Here is a 24949-nt window from a genome sequence, read left to right on the forward strand (position 1 = left end):
GGGAGGGAGAGCAAGAGGGAAGGAGGAAGAGAGAGAATTTCTAATAGTCTTCTTTTTTTATTGAATTATTGGCCTGCATTGTATTCATTCATTTAACAAATATTTATTGAATGTGTACTATGGGTCAAGGCACTGTTTTAGAAGATTAAGATACAGAAGTGGATACAGTAAGTAGACAGCAAACTCACAGTTATTAACGACCACACATAAAACAAAAACGAGAGCAAACTAGGCAAACAACTAGAACATGAGGGTTGTCAATAAGGGAGTGGGAGGGGGAGAGGGGGGTAAAGGTACAGAGAATAAGTAGCATAGATGATAGGTGGAAAATAGACAGGGGGAGGGTAAAAATAGTGTAGGAAATGTAGAAGCCGAAGAACTTATAAGTATGACCCATGGACATGAACTATGGGGGGGGAATGTGGGAGGGAGGGGGGTGGGCAGGATGGAGTGGAGTGGGGGGGGAAATGGGACAACTGTAATAGCATAATCAATAAATATATTAAAAAAAAAAAAAAAAAGATACAGAAGTGAAGAAGACAGACATCCTTGCCCCCATGGAGCTGATATTCTAGGGAGAGAGAGAAAAAAATCAGATAAATATATAAATATATAACAAGTTAAAATGTGATAAATGCTATGGAATAAAATAAATCAGTGTAAAAGGGATGGGGAGTGCCAGAAACAATGGGGAGTTACTGCAGTTTTAAATAGGTTGGTCAGAGAAAGACTGTCTGAAAAGGTGAGAGAGCAAGCATAGGGAAAGAACATTCCAGAAAGAACAGTGAGTGAGAAAGCCCTGGAGCAGGACCGAGTCTGGCATGTATTTGTTTTTGTTTTTCTCATGCCTGTCATTTTTGAAGAATATAAAGGTCAGGGTTGTTAGAGTGGTGGAGGAAGGCAGGGAAGGAAGTAATAGGAAATGAGGTCAGATAGGTAATGGGGGCCTAAGCTTATAGGGCTCTGTAAACCACAGTGGATTCCATAGGAGGGCTTTTTTTTAAAAAAAGAACAGTTTACATTCAATATTATTTTGTATTAGTTTCAGGTGTATGGTATAGTGGTTAGACAATCATATAATTTACAAAGTGTCCTCCAGATATTTTCAGTATCCACCTGGCACCATACGTAGTTTATGATTTCATTTATATGTGGAAACTAAGGAAAAATATGAATGAACAAACAAAACGGAAACAGACTCATAGAAACACAGAACGCACTGATTGTTGACAGAGGGGAAAAGGGGTGGGGGACTGGGTGAAAAAGGTGAAGGGACTGAGGAGTACAGATTGGTAATTACAGAATAGTCACGGGATGTAAAGCACTGAATAGCGAATACAGTTACAGGAGGGTTTTGAGTACAGGTGGGAGAGGATCTGACTTGGGTTTTTAAAGGATCCCTCTTGCTATTGTGAAAATATACTGTCCAGGGGTGGAGGGGAGGACGACAAAGGGGAAAGCAAGAAGATCAGTGAGGAGGCTGCTGCAATAGTAATTACTTGGGTTGGAATCACAGTTTCCTGGGTTTGCTGTTCTGGGCACTTGATCTGGAGATCTTTCTTCGGCTTTGGAAAATTAAGTTCAAATATGTTTTCGACAAAATTATCCTTCATTTTTTCTCTTCTCTCTTCTAGAACTCCTATTATTCACATGTTGAACCTGCTGGATTAATCTCTATCTCTTAAATGTTATCTTGTTCTTTGTGTTTCTTTGGGTTTTGCCCTACATTCTGGGAAATTTTCTTAATTTTACTTCCCAGGCCTTCTGGGTTTTTTGTTTTTTTTTTTTTTAATTTCAGCACTTCTTTTCCATTTCTAAGGAGTCTTCCTTTTCTCTAATTGTAGCCATTTTATGGCATCTAGTTCTTGTTTCATTCTGTTATATCTTCTTGATTTTGTTGAAAACATCTTTTTTTTTTCTGAAATTCTCTTTTGTTTCCAAAATTCCAAGATTGCCCTGAGGTTATTCTATTTGTTTATTTTAGTCATGCTGCAGGTTCCCTTAATTTTCCTGAGGATCCTTGGTTATCCATTCCTAGTTAAGGGAAAAAGTAGCCAATGTGAGTTTCTCTGTTGTTGTATAATCAAGGCTATTTTCTCACTAGGGCTCTCCCCCATGAGAAAATTCTGACAGGAAATCTAGTGTGGACGTCGGAGTCGTGGCAAATAACAGATTCTGGGTCACGCAAATACCAGAATGAGAAGGCTTTGTTCTGTGGTACCAAATGCCATAGAACAAGTCAGAGTGTTCCCTACGCAGTTTGTAAAATGACGTTCGAGATTTGCCTGGAGGTAACTGCTGTGGCTCCATGTGCTCTATGTGGGTGGAAAGGGCAGAGAGATAAAGGTTCTGACTGACGCTGATGTCCTGTGTGCAGAACTTCAAGTAATTTCCACTTTCTCAGCTCCGTTCCTCACTGTCATCCTTCACAGTACCTGCAGACACAATTCAGAGCATCTCCTGGTTCCCACAGACAGACTAACACCTATCAACTTGGCATCACCCCACCTCTCCCTCACCTAGGTCTCTAGAAGGACAGGGAGATTCCCACACTTTTGATCTCAATCAGGTGTCATCCCACTCTAGTCCTAGCAGCTGATATTTACTGAACACTTACCATGTGCAAAGCATTTGATCTTCATAACTACTTTATGAAGTAGATACTGTTATTACCCTCATTTTGTAGATGAGGAAACTGAGGCTACAAGGCAGTTAGTTAGCTCAATATTACTGTCAGTAAATGACAGAACTGAGATTCAAATCCAGATGGTCTGAATGCAGTACTTCTATTTTGAACCACTCTGTTACATTCTCAGTCTTGCCCTAGCTTGTCTTGGCCTCTGACTATTCTGGAGACTATAAGTCTCACGCTTGTGGGAGCCCTACTTTTGATGAGACCCTAAGTCCCTCCTGTCTCAAGGTTAAAGTCAGTGCCAGGAAGGATCAGGATTAGGGCCTTGCCTCACCAAGCCCTGTCTTATACCTGCTACCTTTTAAAAATGATCAATGCTAAGTGACCTTTCTCTGGCCTCAGTTACTGGGCTCCTGTGGATGTTTATAGGAAAGAAAAACCCCACCCTGAGCCAACATAGCAAACAGACAGACCCAGCACTCCAGTATGTTTAGTTTCCATTCATCTTAGAGCTGGATGAGGGAAAAAGGGAGGCATGGAACTGGCCCCTCTCCAGGCAAGATGCCAGCCCCAGCTCTTAGACAATCCTGGCTTGTGTGGGCCTCAATGCTACATTCAGAGACTTCCCCACCCTCCAGGATAGTACCTCCCTCTCAAGAGAAGGGATACCTGGAGGTTTAAAAGAGCAAGAGTTTGGGGATTGGGCTCAGACCTTCTGGACGTGAACAACTGACCCAGGCCAGAGGTATCATCATGTCTGGGTGGAGGTGCCTCATCTGTGTCAGCTTTTTTCTGACTATTCTCCTTGAACTGACATACCAGGGACCTCCTGCCCCCCCCTCATCAAGCACAAAGGTCAGTTTGGGGATGAGGGAACAAAGCTATGGGATTTATGAGAAATTTTGCTCCTTGGGGATGGGATAGGAGAAGGTTATTCAGTCTGTTTCCTCAGACCCACGACTGATAATCTAGGACCAGAGAAAAGACCATTTGCCGAGCATACGTCAGGTGCTGCATTAGAAACTTTAGAGTTTTGATTTCATTTAGTCCTGACAGCATCCCCGTGAGGTAGGCTCGATTAACCCCATCACACAGAGGAGGAAATAGATGCTTAGAGGTTAGGACACAGTTAGGAAGTGGCAGAACCAGCATTTGATCCCAAATGCCCTCATTTCCCACTGCCCCATACTGAGAATAAACTACGTGTGTGTTACGTCTGGGCCCAGTGAACACATCCATAAAATATGGACAATAATAGTATCTAGCTCATAGAGCCAGTGTGGGGATTAAATAAGATTATAGATGCCAAATGCTCATTATGCTTTTGGTGTATAATTGCACTTATCAAGTGCAATTCCTTACACCTGAGATCTTAAACAGGAAGCTTGATGTGTGTGTGTGTGTGTGTGTGTGTGTATAATCACAGTGCCTTGCATAGAGTGTGGCTCAATGAATGACAGCTGTTCTGTTATATTCTAAAGCCTTGCTACTCAAAGCAAAATCTGTGGACCAACAGTATTAGCATCACCTGGAAGCTTTTTAGAACGGCGTTGAAGAATCCCAGGCCCCACTCCAGAATTGCTGAATGAGAACCTGCATATTAACAAGATCTCTGGGAGATTTATGTGTACATTAAAGTTGGAGACACACTTATTCAAAGGTCCCTTGATTTGTGATCCTCTGTGAGTCTTTGGTCTGAGACTTGGTAAAGCTCACTTAGGATGATCCATGAAATGGATGACAGAGATTGTTTTCCCTCTCTAGACCTCAGTTTCTCCACTATTACCCCGGGGCCTGTACAGAAATCTCAGATTCCCAAGTACTAATCTATCTAGACCAAGGATAGAGTCTATCTAATCCACGTCCCTGACTTCTCTCTCAGCTGTTGATGACAAGTTATTCCATGCGTTCTACTGTGGTTTCTCGCTATGCCCACACCTTGGTCACCTCTGTCCTGTTCAATCCACATGCTGAGGCCCATGAAGCCATCTTTGACCTGGACCTGCCTCGTCTCGCCTTTATCTCCAATTTTACTATGTAAGTCTGCTTCCAAAGTCACTGCTTCATTCATTCACACATACATTCGTTCATTCTTTTGTTTGTTTTTTAGCAGAGCACAGTGATGAAGAGCATGCACTGTGAGATCAGACTTCTTGAGTTTGAATCCTGGTTCTGCCATCTGTGAGTCTCAGGACTAGTTACTTTACTTCTCAGAGTCTCATTTTACACATTGGTAAAATGAGAATAAAATTAGAACCCCCTGCAAGAATTAAATGAGTTAATATATGTGAAAATGCATGCTAAAATCAGTGCCGAGCACATAAGTCCTTGATAATATCATCCTGTTTTGTTTTGTTTTTTTAAACAAACACTTACCAATGCTGGTTGTATAACTTACACTGCACTGGGTACTACTGAAAGAGGAAGATGAATTGCACATGGTCCCTGCTCCCAAAGACTACATGGTTTAATGGGGGACGTGAAAAAGGAAGCAGATAATTTTAATAAAGTATGCTGGGAATAAAGAGAAGTGTGAATACAAGATGGTAGGAATGGTGAGGACTATCAGGATACAGTGGTCAGTTCCCCACACCTAGAAAGTCAGAGAAAGCCTCACAAAGGTGACAGCTAAACTGAGGCTTGAAATATGAGATATTCACCAAGCAAGCAGGGCTAGGGCAGTGCAGGAGAATGTGGGCAAAAGAAGTACAGAGGCAAATGTCCCCTCATTACAGGAACTAAAAGTACCTCAGTGTCACTGGAGTGTAGGGCACAAGCTGGGGTTAGAGAGGTCAGAAATGAGACTGGAAAGGTAAGGAAAGACTAGGTGGGGGAGGGCTTCCAATGCCAGACCAAGTACGTAACCATTGCTTGATGGTCTCCAAACCATCTTGTGTTTGGACACCCATTAGGAAACAGTCGACCATGTATTCCCCAAATATGTATATTTATTCATTTATAAATTATAGAAATATACTACTCAGCAAATATATTAGGTATATTATAAAGCATATACAAAAATATAAACAAAGGATGAGGAAGAAAAGCACTGTAAATAGAATGTTATTTCTCTCCCACACTCATATGATTTGTCCCCAGCACCCCATGGAGCATGAGTACTCCACTTTAGAAATAACTGTGGCCAATAATGAGAAGATGTAGCAAAGTTTTAAGCAAGGAGTGATGATAATGAAGTGGGGGTGGACTAGTGGGGCCAGCCAGGAAGCAGGGAGCTCAGTAAGGGACCCAGGGTAGCGGTCCCATGAGGGGTGTTAAGGGCTGGAGCAGTGCAGTGGCAGTGGGATTTGAGAGACCATAATAGAGAAGAAAGAGCCTGGTGTATATGGGTAGTAAGTAAACTGATTTCAGCTTGACCGACCTCGTAAATGACACCGACTTCCTTGAGATGGTGAATGTGGGAGGAGGAGCAGATAAGGGGAAACTGAGTGGGGTGGGGGCACTTATTGGCCCATATAGCACCTTAGTGTGAGTTAGAAAAAGGTGCCTGGCTTTAGGGAGAGGCACTAAGATTTGGCAGATGAGTGAGGCTGGCACAGGCATAGTTTCAGCCTTTGCTCAGACTTCCTCACCAGAGGGTTGGGGGTGGCCTTGTACAGTAAACAGCCTGTGAGCCTCAACAGCAGGCCTGGGACCTGGGCATTATCATCAGAAACCTCCTGGCCTTGATAGGCAGATGGCACTACCCTGGAGAAAGGACAGGTTGGTTGGAGGAGGTGAGAGGTATGCTCCTAGGCAGGAAGTTCAGAGGAGTGTTATGGGGTAATCAAGGAGGGCTTCCCTGAAGCAGGATTTTCATGTGGGTAAGATTTGAAGGGATCAGAATCACTGCATGCAGGGGATCTAGGGGGACCAAAGTCAAACAAGTTTGGAGTATGGAGGCTAACCAGAAAGCTGGTTGGTCAAATGATGCAAGGGCCAAGCAATCAGGCAGAATTTGGATTTTTGCTTCAATAGAAAAAACACCAAAAGGAAAAAAAAAACATTTTTAAATTAAGCAAAGCAGGCTGGAGGAAATGTTCTTGGGCAGACTCTGTGGAAAGTATGCTGGCTGGAGGCAACACACACACAGAGACCCCAGTGTGTTGCTGCCAGACCAGCTCCACCCTACAACCCCACACCCCCAGGAGACTTTGGGGCAGTGCCAGCTCTGCCCACCCCCACACTAGGCCAGCCACTGGTCTGTTTCAGCTGCCTAGAAACACCTCCCACCTGAGTGGTCTCTCCACATATCCACCTCAAGTATAACCAGAAGCTGCTGCTTTGGTCAAATAATTTCCTGCCCCCCTACCCCCTCAATATGTGTGCCTCAGTTCCTCTATTTGTAAAATAGATACTGTTGTTCTGCCTCTTACAGAATCGCACTAATGTTCTCTAGGACACTGAGCTCCCTATCACTCCTCAAAGGTTAGCTTTGACCCAACCCTCTACTTTTCAAGATTTATACATGACTTTCATTCTCCATAGCAAAAGTTTTCACTGCCATATGAGTTTATTGAGTCTCATGTTCAAAGCCCTTTATTCTCTAATCCTACCTAACCACTCCAAATTTCTCTGCATACCTCCTTTCCCTGCCTCTCTGCTCTAGCCAAATCTGACTAACTAACTACTTGCTGTTCCCTGAAACACATTCTGTGTTTTCCTGCTGTCTGTCTGGAATACCCATTCCACAAGTAATTGTTGAATGCCTGCTGTGTGCAAAGCCATATTCTAGGCCCTGGGAATACAGCAGCAAATAAGACAGACAAAAGCCCTGCTGTCAAGAAGCTCACAGTCAAGTAGAGAAAAGAGACAAGGAAAAAACAAACAAGGAAGTATAAGCCAGTTTGTGGATGGGAAGTGCTACAAAGAAATAGAAAGTAGAGCCGGGGAAATAGAGAGTAAGTAGGAAGGTGTTATTTTATAGTGATTAAGGATGTCTCTGAGGAAATGACATTTGAACAAAGACCTGAAAGAAGAGAGAGTATAAGACTTGCAAAGATCTGAAGGAACAGTGTTCCAGGCAAAGGAAACTGTCATTGAAAAGGCTCTGAGATAGAAGTGTGCTGAACAAATTCACAAAACAGAAAAGAGGCCAGGATGGCTGCCACAGAATGAATGGAGAAAGTGTAGAAGAGATGGAGTTAAAGAAGTGACAGTGAGCCAGACTATATAGGGGCATGGGAGCCCTTGTGAGGACTTTGGTTTTTACTCTGAGTTGAGATGGGAGCCACAGAGAGTTTTAAGCAAAAAAAGGACACTGACTTAGGATTTAACAGGATCTCTCTTACTGCTATGAAAAGAATAGATAATAAGGTGGCAATGCTTTAAAGAGGGAGGTCAGTTAGTAAGCTATTGCATTTATCAGAGCAAAAGATGTTGGTAATTTGGACCAGGGTAGCAATTGTGGGAGTGGAGGGAAGTAGTCAGATTGTGAATGTATCTAAAGATAGAGCCAAAATTCCCTAATGGATTACATGTGGAGTGTGAGAGGAAGAGGGGAGTCAAGCATGACTCTAAGATTTTCAGCTGAACAACTATAACCTGAGATAAGGAAAACAAGTGGAGGAGCAAATTGGAGAGGTGGGGGAGATACCAAGAACTGTTTTTGATATGTTAAGCTTTAGGTGGTTGTTTCAGACTCTACTGAAGATACTAAGTAAGCAATTGTATATATAATAGAGTTTGAGGGACACGTCCACACTTGAGATACATAGATTTAGGAATAATCTGTGTATGAATGATATTTAAAACCATGGGGCTAGATGACCTCACCTACAGAGTGACTGTAGAAAGAACAGAGGAAGGGAAAGAGAGAGGAGAGGAAGAGAAGGAGCCAACATAGGAAACTGAGAAGGCAAGACCCATGAGGATCATTTATCCAAAACCTCCCTGTCTTTCAGGCCCAGGCCCAAGGTCACATACTCCAGGGTCCTTCTTGAAGACTTGAGCAAAAGCGCTCTCTCCTTTCTTTGAAGTCCTTTACACTTCATTACTTACCTTACAGCAGTGGGAAAAACAGGGGTAAATAAGTCCGTTAGTATTCCATCAGTCTCTGAGCTTCTTGAGGTCAAGGAACCCTCCCTAGTCAAGCCCAGATCACTTTGCAGCAATTTGCATTTTGCTTTCACAAATTTTACCACTTGTACTTAATATATTTTCTTTTTAAAAATATATTTTATTGATTATGCTATTACCAATAGCAAAAGTTGTCACATCCTTCCCCACCATGCACCCATCCTCCCACCAGCATTCTCCCACCTAAGTTCATGTCCATGGGTTATACATATAAGTTCTTTAGCTTCTCCATTTCCCATACTATTCTTACCCTCCCCCTGTCTATTTTCTACCTACCATGTATGCTTCTTATTCCCTGTACCTTTTCCCCCATTTTCCCCCTCCCCCTCCCCACTGATAGCCCTCCATGTGATCTCCATTTCTGTGATTCTGTTCCTCTTCTAGTTGTTTGCTTAGTTTGCTTTTGGTTTTCTTTTTAGGTTCAGTTGTTGATAGTTCTGAGTTTGTTATCATTTTGCTGTTCATATTTCTGATCTTCTTCTTAGATAAGTCCCTCTAACATTTTATATAATAAGGGCTCAGTAATGATGAACTCCTTTAACTTGACCTTATCTGGGAAGCACTTTATCTACCCTTCCATTCTGAATGAAAGCTTTGCTGGATACAGTAATCTTGGATGTAGGTCCTTGCCTTTCCTGTCTTCAAATACTTCTTTCCAGCCCCTTCTTGCCTGGAAGGTTTCTTTTGAGAAATCAGCTGATAGTCTTATGAGAACTCCTTTGTAGGTAACTCTCCTTTTCTCTTGCTGCTTTTAAGATTCTCTCTTTATCTTTAATCTTGGGTAATGTAATTATGATGTGCCTTGGTGTGCGCTTCCTTGAGTCTCACTTCTTTGGGACTCTCTGAGCTTCCTGGAAGTTCCTGGACTTCCTGGAAGTCTATTTCCTTTGCCAGATTAAGGAAGTTCTCCTTCATTATTTTTTCAAATAAGTTTTCAATTTCTTGCCTTTGTTCTTCTTCTGATACCCCTATGAATCAGATGTTGGAACATTTAAAGTTGTCTCAGATGTACCTAAGCCTCTCCTCATTTTTTTTGGAATTCTTGTTTCTTCATTCTGTTCTGGTTGAATGTTTATTTCTTCCTTCTGTTCCAAACTGTTGATTTGAGTCCCAGTTTCCTTCCCGTCACTGTTGGTTCCCTGTACATTTTCCTTGATTTCACTCTGCATAGCCTTCACTTTTTCCTCTATTATGCAACCATATTAAACCAATTCTGTGAGCATCCTGATTACCAGTGTTTTGAACTCTGCATCCGATTGGTTGCCAATCTCTTCATCACTTAGTTCTGTTTTATGAGCTTTGGTCAACAAATCAAAGTTGAGTTTCATTTGGTCCATATTTTTTTGTCTGGGTGAGCTTTTTTACGTAGTAAGGGACAGAGCCTTAGGTATTCGCTAGGGTATGGCAAGTCAGGTGGTGGCAGTGTGGTGCTATATGTGGGGGTGGGTTCCAAGAGAGAATAGTGCTGCTTGCTCAGCTCTCTGCTGACTTTCAGTCACTTCCCTTGGTACCCACAAGCAAATTGGGCCCTTCTGATGCTGATTCCTGGGTGAGTGGGTTTGTGTACATTCCAGGACCCTGTGGGTCTCTCCAACAAACTCTCCTGTGAGGCTGGGGGTTTCTCCCACTGCCTCCCCAACTCCCACAGCTATTTACAGTCAGAGGTTTTGAGGCTTTATTTCCGCATGCTAGAACCCTGTGTTATGTAGTCTGTCTCACTCCCCAGTTGTTCCTCCTAGTTTATCCACATGCAAATGTGGGACTACCCAGTCCACCAGCCACCACCTCCCTTGGTCTGCCAAATGCCTCACCTGCCCTGATTCTTCCAGCACCTTGCCATTAGTCCTCTCCGCCCCTCCAACCAGTCTGGGTGAATGTTTCTTCTTTAACTCCTTGGTTGTTGGACTTCCATACAGTTTGATTTTCTGGCAGTTCTGGTTATTTTTTGTTTTTAAATTTGTTTTTGTCCTTCTTTTGGTTGTGTGAGGAGGCAAAGTGTATTTACCTATGCCTCTATCTTGGCCAGAAGTCCCTATACTTAATATATTTTCTTTAAACAGATACATTTTTTTTTAGGATTACTTAAGTTAGTCTTATCCTAAGCAACAATATCTGTGTGCTCATGGGTTCAATGTGCTACTTACGTTTAATACACATCACAGCAAATATATAGTAACTGTAATAAAAACATTCAGTTGTGTCCCTCCTAAAATTATTTTATGTGCCAAAACATGGAATTCATTCATTACTTTGAGAAACATAAAGTCCTAACACCAGGTCCACCATTTGCCAACTGTGTAATTTCTATTTCCTCATATGACAAGCAGAGATATTGATAACTGCTTCACCTGGTTTTATCTCCCTTGCCTCTCCTCTCTTCTCTTGTTCCTGCTTTATTGTACTATTTTGTCCTTTTCCCTCTCCATCCTCCATCCTCCTCCTTCATCTCCCTTATGTGTTTCTTTTCCTCTCTACCTCTACACATTTTCTTTTTCATTTCTCTGTCTCTGTCTGTCCTCCTTCTTTCCTGCTCCATCAGGACAATAAACAATAAAGTCTACACTGCAGAAGTCAAAGAAAAGCACCAGGCAAAGAAAATCTATGAGGAAGCCCATCAGCAGGGAAAGACAGCTGCTCATGTAGGCATCAGGTAAGGCTCCATCTAATCTGAAGCATGGCAAGTTCATCTTAGCTGTGTGATCAGGGGCTTACACATGTTCTTTCTGGGTCTCTGTCTCTACGTCTATAAAGTGGGAACAATGATCTCTACTTCATAGGATTACATGAAGATAATGTACATTAATGAATATCAAAGCCTGTAAGAGAGTAATGTTCAATAAATGGATGTTTACTTCCCCATTTCCACTTTCCTCCTGCCAGCAGGATGTGGCTTGTTTAAGAATTGGCACCTTCCGGTCAGGTTATGTTCAAGTGAAATTTTTCAAAAGCAAATCCTGTTTCCTAACTGAGTTCCATTCTGCTGGCAGAAAGGTATTGTCTTCCTTCAATGTTTCCTTCCAGCTTCCCAAAAAGTTTCATCAAGAATGTAAATATTAGGTTTGACTACTGCGTATTGAGACACGTTTAGTCTAAAGCATTGGGGAGGGGTGGGTGTGAGGGGCTATTTGAAGGAGAATAGGCATACTGTGTAAATTGAAAACTCTTTTTGCAAAACAACAAATCATTAGCCCCTTATTGTTCTACTTTAGATTCAGATTTTCACTGACAGAGTTTTCTTGTGATAGAATTCTTGTGATATAATTTCTCAGGAAGAATATTTATGAGGATGAATAAGGGAGAGAGACAAATTAATGGGTGGATGACTAACTGTGGGCAAAGGACTTAGTAAAACTAGAAGTCTTGTCTGGTCTGCTGAGCCCAGGGTGGGGATGGGCAGAACTAGGTCATGTAACAGCTCCCTTCCCCCTCATTGCATCCCAACCACTTCCCACCCTCCTCCCTTTCATGTCCAGGGACCGGGAATCAGAAAAGTTCCGCATCTCCACCAGCCTGGCACCAAGCAAAGAGGTTACTTTTTCCCTGGCCTATGAGGAACTGCTGCAGCGGCACAAGGGCCAGTACCAGCTGGTGGTGAGCCTGAGGCCTGGCCAATTGGTGGCAAGGCTAAGTATAGAAGTCACAGTGTCAGAAAGGACGGGCATTGGCTATGTTCACGTACCACCTCTGAGGACCAGCCGCCTGCACACCAACACCCACACAAGTATGTGGGCAGAACTAAGGACCAACCATCAGACAGGCATTCCCAGAATGGGAAACTTCCCCTTTTCCCTGCGCTTCCACCTAATACCACTTCTGCTATGAGCTCACTAACAAGATCCCTCCCCATTCAAACAATGAGAAGAGAACATGTTAGAAGTTTAGGATTTTAGACTTATAAACTTAGTCTGACCTTTGCAAGCTACATGAAACAGCAAATCCAACAACTTCCCAGAGTTGTGATTTTCCTCATGAAAAAAATAAAGATTACGGGAAGGGTTGCTGGGTAGGCTCAATGAAATCATGTGTTGACGATGCTAAGGGTTGTGGAAGCCAAATCTTGCTTTCCTCTGGAATCACCAGCACAATGGAAGGGCAGTGGGAGGACAGTATAAAGTGCAGGATGTCCTTGACGATATCTTCTCAAGCACCGTGAGACTGGGAGATGTCCTGGCTGCCAGCCTTGCTCAGATTCCAACCAGAGGTATTTGAAGGCCAGACTGGCTACATCAGAATCACCATGTTAGAAATATAGATTCCTGGGCCCTCCCTCTGGACTCCACTTCGGTAGGTTGGGGAGTGGCCCAAGGATCTGTTTCTGGCCAGTTTGCAGGTGAACGTGATATCTGGCCAGGTGAGAGAACCACTGACCTGGCCGACCTACCTCCTTTGAGAAATGAGTGGACAAGCACAGAGAAATCACCCAAGTCACATGGCCACCCTCACAAGCTGTTGAGCTTAGAGTTCTGGCCTAATCTGACCCCGGTAACCCAGAGCGACAGTATGGTACACACGGAGGAGAGAGGGACACGCAGACATGGGTTCCAGTCCCAGCTTTGACCTTCCCCTGAGGTGGGGGTGCAGGCAAATCACTCAGATGCTCTGCCTCACTTTTCCCATCTGCACAATGAGGAGATGCCATCTGTGGCCTGGGACTGTGGTGACAACTTGAAAAAATTCCTCCCTGCAAATCACTGGTGCAGAGTAATGAAGATTTGATGATAACTGTGATTGTTAGAATTATCAAGCAATTCCTAAGAGCCAAGTATGGAGCCAAATGCTTTACATGAAGTTGCATTTAATCCCCACAAATGCTATCTAGGAAATAGGAGCTACTATTGTTCCTGTACCACAGATGGGGAGACTGAGGCTTAGCGAGTGTGAATAATTTTCCGGGGCCCCACAGGCAGCCTCAGTCCTTGGAGCGTGCACTCTTACACCCTAAGCTAAAAATGGCAGCTCCCTCCCCCTGCTCCTTAAAGGTTAAAACAGAGGGTAGAGCCAGTCCTGTGGGGATAAAAACAGAACAAAGACCTCTGAAAGGAAGGAAGTCAAGGGAATGTATGTAAGCAGGCTCCTCAGAGAGTATGGGGCCTCAGTTTGCCCTAAGCTTCCTGACAGCTGTAGCAGAAAGGGTGGGGTGGCAGAATTCCCAAGTTTCCATTTTCTGGGAGAAAAAAGGAGGCACAGAGACATGTTTAAATGGACATTTGTCTTGGACTGAAATTCCAGAGGAGTTGATCTGATGATGGCCAGCTCAGCAAACATCCGGGGCCAGAAATTCATCTGTGTTTTCATGAGGCACTAAAAGGCATTTTCACACACGTGGTTCTGAGAGTCAGAGGCACGGGGGGCGGGGGGGGGGGGAGAAAACACATGAAATTCTATCCCAGAGGAGAACCTTGACAGACTGCAACTCCCCACAGCAGTAACAGGCACAGGAGGAAACCTAGACCCTGTCTGTGTGTCTGTCTCTCTCCACGACACACAACACACGGCCTCTCTGGCAGGAGACCCAGGCTGCTGGTCTACCCGGGGACATGAGCCTGGGCATCAGGATGGATGGCAAGGCAGCCAGGACAGAGTTGTACAGGAGGGCCAGACTGCCAGAGCCTGGGAGCTGAAGGGAGGGCTGGGTTTGCCAGGCTGGGTGGGCTTGCTGGCAGAGGCAGAGCAGGTGGTTTTGGTTTCAGGATTTGGAGAGGAAGGAGCGTGGCAGTGGGGCAGGTGAAAGGGCGTTGTAGGCAGGAGGAACAGCAGGTGATGCAGAGGTTACTTCTCAACCTCCTTAGACATTGCTTCTTTTGACGCCCTCTTGCTTGGCTTCTGCTAGTGAGCCCTGCATACCATCCCACCCCACCCCACCCCACCCATACAGGGGAGGCTGACTCGCCCCCATCGACCAGAATTGAGAGGGGAGAGACCTGTGTCCGAGTCACCTTCTGCCCGACACTGCAAGACCAGTCTGCCTTCTCCAGCTCGGGTATCATGGCCGACTTTGTGGTCCAGTACGATGTCGTCATGGAGGACATCATTGGTGATGTGCAGGTGAGGTGGCTGGGGGAATGCAAAGAGCGTGAGCTCTGGAGTCACACGGGTCTGGGCAACAATCTAGCCTCCACAAGCCGCTCATTTCGTTCTCCCTAAGGATCAGTGAGGACCAGTGCACACGAACTAGATGTGTGGTGACACATGACTTCACACGTGGGGAGGCACACGTGCTCCCCCAAAGGGTTGGGGACCTGGAACTGTAAAAATTGAATCAAGCTCCAAATGAATCCATTCCTAATTGAATCAAGCCATAGCCCACTCTTAACCAGTCCTTTTGGAAGGTGAACTATTGACCAGTAACAGGTTTCTCACGCTCATAGGCTCTCACACTTTCTGCAGCTCTGATACTCCCTCCGATCTTCTCTTGCACTTTCTTGCTTCCTCCATGTTTCAAAAACTTTTTTTTGCCTCATTTGAGCCATCTGCCTAAACAGGTACCTCTTAAAATCCGAGCTCCCACACTCATGATGAACAAGCAGAGGTCTCTTGCACTATTAAGGAGTAGGGCACTGATCCAAGACCCTTGGCCTTGGCTTTATGAGAACAATCGCACAGCAGCCTGAGATGTCTGGTGCAAGCCAGCCTTTCCCGCCATACTTCTCACTGCCTCCAGCACACAGTGACCCTCCGGCTGCCGTCCCCCATCATACCACACACCTTTCTCCCAAAACACCTGAACCTGCCGTTCATCTCTGAATGAACATTCTATCGGCTCATACTATCTGCCGTCCTGTACACATCTTCTCCCTCCTTTCCCCACTGGTCAGTGTCCTCCTTGTCCTTAAAGACCTGGCTCAAATGCTACCTCCCTGATGACCACACCCCACCCACAATTCTTCTCTCTTCTAGGCGCTAGTAGAATGCTTTGGTTACACCTCTCCTTGTGCACTTATTTATTCATTAATTCACAAGTGGGCACATTTCCACCCAGCAGAGCTACTCGAACCCAGTCCTGTCCCCACTGACTCTGAGAACTCAGAAAAGACTTGGACACAGAAACTGTTCTCCCTCCAGAATGTCCTGGCCCTCAGGGGCCAGGCACATAGAGCCTCAACAGTCATAAAACGTCCAAAGTGTGTGTACAAATCTGTAATGGGTGATGTGTGGACATCACTGAGAAGGGTTTTAAGAAAGCCTTCCTAAAGGGGTCAGCCTTCAAATTAACATGGCAAAAATGAATAGAGTCTGCCTCCACCTGGGCAGATAGGTGGGTGGGAAATCCACGCAGAGAGAGGAGAAAGCATGTGCAGAGAGGCACAGGGGTTGGCGTATCCAAACTGCCGTGTAGGGGAAATAAAAGTAATTTGCCCTCTCAGAATAGGAGCTGAGGGTACCCCACCAGTAGGTGGCAGCAGGGGCCTTGACCTAGTGTTCTGTGGGGCATGTGTGAAGGTATGTATCTGCTTCTTTATTTTTTACCTTTTTCACTCTTGCCTGGAGTGGAAAAGCAGGTAGAATAGGTGGAATCACAGGCCTTAAAAATATGACCCATACTCCCACTCGCTGTGTGTCTTGACTCCTGCATCTCCTCACCAAGAACCCCTGAGGTAGGTGAGGAAAACACCTACCTTTCCTACTCAACTATGCCCATTCTTCAAAGGCCAGCACATTCACCCCTTTATTCAGTCAGTCAGGACTGCCTGGCAAGCTAATGTGTGTCACGCCCACTGCTGGCTGGTGTCAGAAACCTGCAGTGAGTCATACGCAGGTCCTATTCACTGTCCCCAGGAGAAACACAGAGAGACAATACTGACACAGGATGAGAAGTGCTCCTTCAGTGACAACACGAGTTATGACGGAAGCCATGGTGAGGGGAGAGGGTGGCCAAGGAAGGCACCTTGGAGGAAGTGGAGCGGGGCTGTGAGAGGGCAAAGGCATTGCAGCAAACCGAGGGCTGCATGACAAGGAGGGGAGGCTGGAAATATCCAGGGGCGTGTAGAAAAGTACAAGCAGGTCACAGTTCCCAAGGCACTGATTTCAGGTGCAAGAAATGGTAAGAGGTGAGACCGAAAGCTGCGAGTGCTGCAGGCTCATGACAAACAACGTGTGATTTGTCTTGAGGTGATGAGGGAGCCAAGAGGGGGAATGACGTTATGAGTTTGGGTTTAGAAAGGCCACATGGAGCAGGAGCTGCAAAGATGCACGCATGGAAGGGGCCACAACAGAAGCAGGGAAGCATGAGAGAAAGAAGTCCTGCATTTGGGCTGTGTAAGTTTGGGTTGGAGGGGAGGGGTGGGCCTGAGATATCCAGCAGGTCAAACCAGGAAGAGTGGGTGGCTGGCGGAATGTGGGAAGGAGGAGCACGGGATTCAGGAGTGACACTCAGGTTTGTATCTGGAGTGACCACCTGGATAACGGTGCCTTAGATGACAAAGGCACACAAGGGCAGGATGGGGAGTAGAAAATGAATTTATCACATGAGTGGGACCCATTGGAAGCAGCTTCAAACATCTAAGGGAACAGGTCCAGTGGTGAGTGTGTATGCAGTTGTTACATGGGAAGAGTGGAAAGCATTGGACTGGAGAAAGAGATATGAAGTCGCCAGTGGAGACTGGGCAGTTGAAGCCAAGAGAGCTAGCCAGAGGACCCGGGGAAGATGCCTAGAGCCAGAAGAGCAGATCTAGGAGGGCAGTTCTGGGAGGCCTGAGATTCCCATTCAAGGAGCTATTGATCTGAATCCGCAGGGTGTCCGGCCCCACCAAGTGCCCACAGCCTGCCCAGAGCTCTAAATTCCCACCACGCCCCTCCATTGTGCTACACAAACATAATCGTTCTCTTGCATGCCATGGTTCCAAACTATTGGGAAACACTGCTTAAGGGATGGGGGAGAAAATGCAGCCTAAGAAAGAGGCTGAAGTAGACAGACCAGAGAGCTGGTAGGAAAATAAGGAGAGTTCACCATCTCCCAAATCGCAGCGGCAAGGGTTCCTGAAGAAAGCAGAAGTAATAGTCAATTGTGAAATTCAGCAGGGTGGTGCAGTTTGATGAGAACTGAAAGAGACCCACTGAGTTTGGAAACCAACTAGTCATTGTCGCCTTTAGTGAAGAGCAGGTCATTGTGCGGCGGAGGTGGACTCAGCCCGTGGTGGGCAGAGGAGTGAAGTGGAGATTAGAAGAGCCTTGCAGGTGCCAACCTCATCGCCGTGGCATACTACGGGGGCGAGAGAAGCTGGCTTGAAGTTCGGGCAGGATTGGGATCAATGGGCTTTGTCTTAGTGGTTGGAAAAGACACACCATTTTTATATTCTAAAGAAGACCTTGTAAGGTTTGTGGGCTGGGTTGGAGGGCTGGGCCTGACTGGTGGAGACCTCCTGACTGGAGGCTAGGGGTACATGGCACCCTTTTGTGTTTCAGTAGAGAGAGGAGGTGTGGGTCTTGAGCAAGGGTGGGGTGGGAAGGCCAAGGAACCTTGGCCTGGTGGCCTTCATTTACTTCATGAGGAAGGCAAGGAGACATTTCTGAGAGTGGGAGGGCATGACAGCTGAGGTGAGTGTGAGAGGGTGGTGATCTGGGTCATGCCTCTTACCTACAGGATGTGAGGTGTGGGGCTACTGGTGAACTTGGGACCACGGAGAGGCAGATATGTTACTTTCCCAGAGGCTCCCACTCACCCAGGTAGGGGAGGAACAGAGGAGAAGGACTGCTGGCCTCTGCCTCTGGCCTGGGCAGTTGCAGGGTGGTCGACCCAGGCCTTTGGCAACTGCTGTAGAGTGCCAGGAGAAAGTAGACAGAGCCTTCACAGGCACTTGCGAATTCATTCAAAGGCTGGGGTGGAGGGAAGACCCAGATGTCCTCCCGAGTCTCCTGAGATCCCCTGTGAGAGGATGAGATAGTGTGGCCAGCCTGGTGATCAGAGAGTGCCTGAATGGCAGAGAGGACAAGAAGCTGTTTATTCCAGGGCAGAGCCAGCTTCAGTCTACTGGGCAGCTCAGACCCTCAGCAAGCCCATCCTTCTCTAGGCTGAGCTGACACTGGTCCTGCAGGCCCTCCCAGCTCCCCCCCCCTCCTTCCCTCAGCTGCCCCAGCCCCCAGGCTCAGCAGAGGGAACACTCAGTAGGAGGAGGGGGCAGCAGCCAATCACATCCCCCACAGCCTGAGGCATCTGCACCTGGTCTAACCAATCCCCTCTGAACAAACAGCTCACTCAGCCTCTGCTCCCTCCTCCCCTCCCTGGTCTGCCCAGCAACAGCAGAAAGGAGGTTTAAGGAGGAGAGGGAGGCCCTGCAAACTCCCAGCCCCTGGCAGCAATGGAGCTGGGCCCCAGGCTCACTCTATAGAGGGAGGTTAAAACAATAGTTACAGTTCCTGGAGCCCAGGCAAAATGTCCCTAGGGGCCCTCTGGACTGTGCAAGCCCAGCTCTCATGGACAGGAACTCACATATTACAGAGATCCTGCTCCTTGGAGCCTTGGGCCCCAAGCCAGTCTCCACAGCTCTGGGGCAGGTCCTAGACTGACAGTCTGAACAGAAGAGACACAGTTCTGGTGGAGGAGACGGACGTTGAAGAAACAATCGCACAAATGCCTATTTAACTAGAAACAGTGATAAGGCCTAGGAAGGAAAAGAGCTGTTTGTTGTGTAGGAGAATAAGAGGGGACCTGGTTTAGACCAGCTTTCACAGTTCTTGTGGTTTCACTTCTTTTGTCCAGATTTACGACGGCTATTTTATTCATTACTTTGCCCCCAGAGGCCTTCCACCTGTTGAGAAAAACGTGGTGTTCGTTATTGATGTGAGCGGCTCCATGTTTGGTACCAAGATGAAGCAGGTAATGAGAAACCCAGGACCTTCCCTACCTCTTCTTTTTGAATCTTAGCAAGCAGAGATTGCTGGGACATTGGTTTCTGGGGCCAGAGACCCTATCATCCCTCGCCCTTGGATCTTATATGTTTGTGCCTATGTTACAGTATCGGTACCTTACATATTTGGAGCCGTGTAGATCTGTAGCCACAGAATGTGAGAAACATTGAAACATTGGACTATGGGGCCTGAAACCACTGAGATCCTGTATCACAAACCTGCTGGGCTCATAAGATACCTGAATCATAGAATGTTTGCACTAGAGCAGCAATTTTCAATCTTTTTCATCTGATGCCACACAAACTAATTACTAAAATCCTGTGGTACACCAAAAAATATATTTTTTGCCAATCTGACAACAAATAGGTATAATTTTGATTCTTTCACACTGGACAGCTATTGTTGTTCTGGATGTTTTCATTTTTTTATTTGTGAGTCTAAGGAAAAAGAGTTTCATGCTCCTGACTAGTTAAGTGTTGCATGTTTTAAAAATTCTTGAGGCACACCAGTTGATAATAGCTGAGCTAGGATACTCTGGTATCATAACACCTGAGTCAAAAAATAAATAAAACCTTAGTCATTTCAGACTCTGAGCATTTCCAGGGCCACAGGTTTTGGTTTTTGTTTTTTTACTTGAAAGCCAGAAAAATACAGTGTACTAGCATTATATTGCTTAGAAATCATAGAGTCCTGTGTCCGTCTACACTTAACCTTGTAGCCCACCTATCAGTGCACCCTTGAAACCTAGGCCTAGGCCGAAAAGATTTTGACTTTAGAGCCTCAATCAAATACTTCATGTTCTGGAAGCAGTAATTATAACCATAATACTCTGGGACTCTAGAATTATAATGTTCAACTGTTCTAGGACAGTATAGCCTGTATAACTTGAAGTTCTGAACCACAAAGCCCATGGCACCTAAGGCTAACTGACTTCTGTTTTACAAAAATGTACCCAAACTTGGGGAAGTTAAATATTTAAAACTGTCTCCCTTTAGCCTTCTTGTGAAGGAAAGGATATACCCAACTCCAAATCTTTCTATCCTTCCCATCTCTTCTAAGGTGATATAAAGGGAGAAAGCTGAGGAGAACTTGTAGAGGACATATAATAATAAAAAGGGTCAATTCTTCAGGAAAACACAGTAATCCTTTATGTGTATGTACGTAACAATAGAGTATCAAAATAAACGAGGCATCCCTGGCCGGTGTGGCTCAGTTGGTTGGAGTGTAATCCCATAACCAAAAGGTTGAGGGTTTGATTCCAAGTTAGGGCACGTACTTAGGTTGCAGGTTTGGTCCCCAGTCTAGGCCCATAAGATCCGTGGTCTGGGCTCGTGCAATCCCCAGTCCAGGTGCATGTGGGAGGCAACCAATTGATGCTTCTCTCTCACATCAATGTTTATTTCTACCCCTTCCTCTCTCTAAAAAAGCAATGGAAAAAGTCCTTGGGTGAGGATTAAAAAAAATACATGAGGCAAGAATAAATAGGTAAATCTACTCTTATAGTTAGAGACTTTAACTCTCTTCTATCAGAATGGACAATTGCAACAGGCAGAAAATCAGTAAAGACATAGTTGAACTGAACAGCACCATCAATCAATTGGATTTAATTGAATCTACAAAATACTTCATCTAACAGCACAGTATACATTCCTCTCAAGCTGACATGGAACATTTGCTGAAATAGACTATATTGTGGGCCATAAAACAAATTTTAAAAAACTTAAAACAATAAATCATACAAAGTATGTTCACAAACCAAATGAAATTAAACTAGAAATAAATAACAGAAAGATAGCAGGAAATCTCAAAACAATAGGAGATTAAACAACATACTCCTAAAAACATATTCTGTTCCTGGTTAACAGGAGGGTGTCAGGAAAGGCCATCCTCTACGACTTAACCCTCTCAATAGAAACAATAATATGATGCTCAGCTCCCTATCCCAGAATTTGTGACCTACCCCAAGTTCATTCTGTGGCAAGAAAAACTCTGATCCACTTAGAAGCACTCAAGTCATCTTTTGTCAGTATAAGATGAAAAAGGCAGGCCACAAGTGTCCTCCCTAAGGTTTCTGGAATGCATACCAATATAGAGGGTTGAACATATAACGTTGTGCCTAAAGTCACTGGATTTAACACCTTCAAATATGAATTTGAGTCCCTGGTCCATCAATGATTAGCATGTGACCTTGAGCAAGTCACCACACCCCACTGAGCCTCAGTGTCATCACCTGGAAAATGGGAATACTATTAGTATTTTCTTCATTGTTTTGCTCTGAGGATTAAATGAGTTGATGTACCTAAAGTATTTTTCACAGTGCCTAGAACATAGAGGTATCCTATAAATGGTACCTAATACTGGAACCTATATAGCCTATTTTATGAAATTCCCATTTGCCTAGCCTTATGCTAAGTACTGTCATGTAGAAGGGAGCCAAGAGGAAGAAGCTTTCTAAGCCCTATTCTCAGAGGGCTCAATATCTGGATGAATAATGAAAATATTCTATATAAGACAGTCAGTGAACAGTCTGGGGAAAGAATATCTGTGTGTGAAGAACATGGGCCAGAACAGGTAATCAAGGAACAGCTGCCTAGAGAAGGAGCAACTGAAAGAACAGTGAAAATATAAATAAGTAAAGGAGAAGCAGGAAGATCTGCTATCTAAAGGACACAAGAGCACAGCTGTACAGACAAAATAGAATCTGGGTTATCTGGGGGCTGGTGAAAAGACCAGCCTGGAAGAAACAGAGGGTGAGGGAAAAGAACAGATTAGATGGAACAAAACCAAGCATGCAAAGTCATCGAAAGACAGCCGTGAAGACCTGTAATCATAAAACGCTAAAACTTAAGGGTCCTAGAAACATTGAACCCTGGATCATGGGGTCCAGGAACCATAGAACACATGAATCCTAGCTCTCCAAAAGTATAGAGCTTGAATCTTCCAAACCACCACTGTCCAATAGAACTTTCTTGATAATGGAAATATCTTAAATTCCTGAGGTTTCCAATACAGTAGCCACTGGCCACTTAAAATGTGGCTACTGCAAGTGAAGAAACAGAATTTTAAAATTTTTATTTGATTTTAACTAACTTACATTTACATTTAAATAGCTCCATGTGGCGAGAAGCTACCATTGGACAGTGCCATTCTGGGCTTTGGGCCAAAGAGCCTATGGAGCATTTTGACCTGAGAATCCTAGACATACAGAGTGCTGTAATTAGAGAGTCTTAGACTGTAGTATCTTATATAGAAAGAACCTTTCCATCTTGAGCAAGATTTCAAATCTTGGTCTACCTCCTTCACTTTATCCATATTCCAGACTAAAAAGGCCATGAACGTGATACTTGGTGACCTGCAGACCAACGATTACTTCAACATCATCTCCTTTTCTGACTCAGTTAGTGTCTGGAAAGCTGAAGGCTCCATCCAGGCCACCACCCAGAATGTACAAAGTGCCAAGGACTACCTGGGTCACATGGAAGCTGATGGTTGTAAGTGTTAGACCTTCCCACCAAAATGGGTAGGCTGTGGTGATCCAGCTCACCTCTCACAATGCTGGAATAACAGTTTTACATTTTATACAAATATGTTCCTCTGCGTTCCTTTTCCTAGTTGAAAAAGCACAGCTAATTCTGCATGTATTTAGGGCACATTTCCCTTTAGACCTGAGTTTCCTACTAAAGAGGAAGCACATAGAAGACTTTGCTAAGAATTTTTTCTTTTGCTTAAGTGTATTTTATTGATTATGCTATTACAGTTGTCCAATTTTTCTTCCTCTTTATCCTCCTCCACCTTGCACCCCTCTTCCCTCCACCATCCCCCCCTTACTTCATGTCCATGGGTCGTACATATAAGTTCTTGGCTTCTCCCTCTCCTATCGTATTCTTAATCCCCATGTCTATTTTCTACCTACCAATTATGTTTGCATTCCCTGTAACTTTTCCCCACTCTTCCCTCCCCCCTCCCCACTGATAACCCTCCATGTGATTGTCTTCCTGTTCTAATTGATTACTTAGTGTGTGTTTGTTTTTTAGGTTCAGTTGTTGATAGTTGTTGATAGTTGTCATTTTAATGTTCATATTTTTGATCTTCTTTTTCTTAGATAAGGCCCTTTAACATTTCATATAAGGGTTTGGTGATGATGAACTCCTTTAACTTGACCTTATCTGGGAAGCACTTTATCTGCCTTTTCATTCTAAATGATAGTTTTGCTGCATAGATTCATCTTGGATGTAGGTCCTTACCTTTTATGACTTCAAATATTTCTTTTCAGCCTATTCTTGCCTGCAAGGTTTCTTTTGAGAAATCAACTGATAGTCTTAAGGGCACTCCTTTGTAGGTAACTGTCTCCTTTTCTCTTGTTGCTTTTAAGATTCTCTTCTTATCTTTAATCTTAGGTAATGTAATTATGATGTTCCTTGGTATGTGCTTCCTTGGGTCTCACTTGTTTGGGACTCTCTGAGCTTCCTGGACTTCCTGGAAGTCTATTTCCTTTACCAGATTGGGAAACTTCTCCTTCATATTTTTTCAAATAAGTTTTCAATTTCTTGCCCTTCTTCTTCTCCTTCTGATACCCCTATGAATTGGATATTGGAACATTTAAAGTTGTCCTGGAGGTTCCTAAGCCTCTCCTCATTTTTTTGGAATTCATGTTTCTTCATTCTGTTCTGGTTGAGTGTTTATTTCTTCCTTCTGTTCCAAATTGTTGACTTGAGTCCAGGTTTCCTTCCCTTCACTGTTGGTTTCCTGTATACTTTTATTTATTTCACTTTATATAGCCTTCACTTCTTTCTCTATTTTGTGTCCATACTTAATCCTTTCTGTTACTATCCTGATTATCAGTGTTTTGAACTCTGAATCTTATAGATTGGCTATCTCCTCATCACTTAGTTCTTTTCCTGGAGTTTCAATCTGTTCTTTCATTTGGGCCATATTTCTTTGTCTTGGGGTGCCTGTTACATTATATGGGGTAGAGCCTTAGGTATTTGCCAGGGCAGGGCAACCCATGTTGGCTGTGTTGTGGTGCTGTGTGTGGGAGACAGGTCCAAGAGGGGATCTCAGCTGGCATTCAGTCACTTCCCCCGGTACCCACAAGCAAAGTGGGCCGGTCTAGTGCTGATTCCTGGATGGGTGAGCCTGCGTATGTTCTAGGATCCCATGGGTCTCTTCAACAAACTCTCCTGTAAGGCTGGGAGTTTCTCCTGCCACCAAAACCCCAAGAGAGGTTTTGAGGCTTTAGTTTCCCATCCTGGAACCCTGGGTTGCACAGTCTGGCTCACTCCCCAGTTGTTCTTCCAGGCTTATCTGCACGTGAATGTGGGGCCGCCCAGTCTGCCAGCCACCACCTCGCCCGCCCAGTCTGCTGCCTTGTTATGCATCCTCTCCACCCTGGGTGCC

General features: G+C 44.7%; 1 protein-coding gene across 1 annotated transcript in view; it reads left to right on the forward strand.

Annotated features, from left to right (window-relative positions):
• Positions 1-3360: 3360 nt before the first annotated feature.
• ITIH6 (inter-alpha-trypsin inhibitor heavy chain family member 6) overlaps positions 3361-24949 on the forward strand; it is a 33497-nt gene continuing 11908 nt past the window's right edge. Inside the window, exons 1-7 of the mRNA XM_053917290.1 lie at positions 3361-3487; positions 4515-4669; positions 11247-11357; positions 12181-12428; positions 14583-14752; positions 19404-19520; positions 22872-23043. Coding sequence (XP_053773265.1) covers positions 3386-3487; positions 4515-4669; positions 11247-11357; positions 12181-12428; positions 14583-14752; positions 19404-19520; positions 22872-23043 — 1075 coding nt within the window. The 5' untranslated portion in view covers positions 3361-3385. The remainder of the gene's footprint in view (positions 3488-4514; positions 4670-11246; positions 11358-12180; positions 12429-14582; positions 14753-19403; positions 19521-22871; positions 23044-24949) is intronic.

This window comes from Desmodus rotundus, chromosome X, assembly GCF_022682495.2.
Source record: "Desmodus rotundus isolate HL8 chromosome X, HLdesRot8A.1, whole genome shotgun sequence".
NCBI classification, from domain to species: domain Eukaryota; kingdom Metazoa; phylum Chordata; class Mammalia; order Chiroptera; family Phyllostomidae; genus Desmodus; species Desmodus rotundus.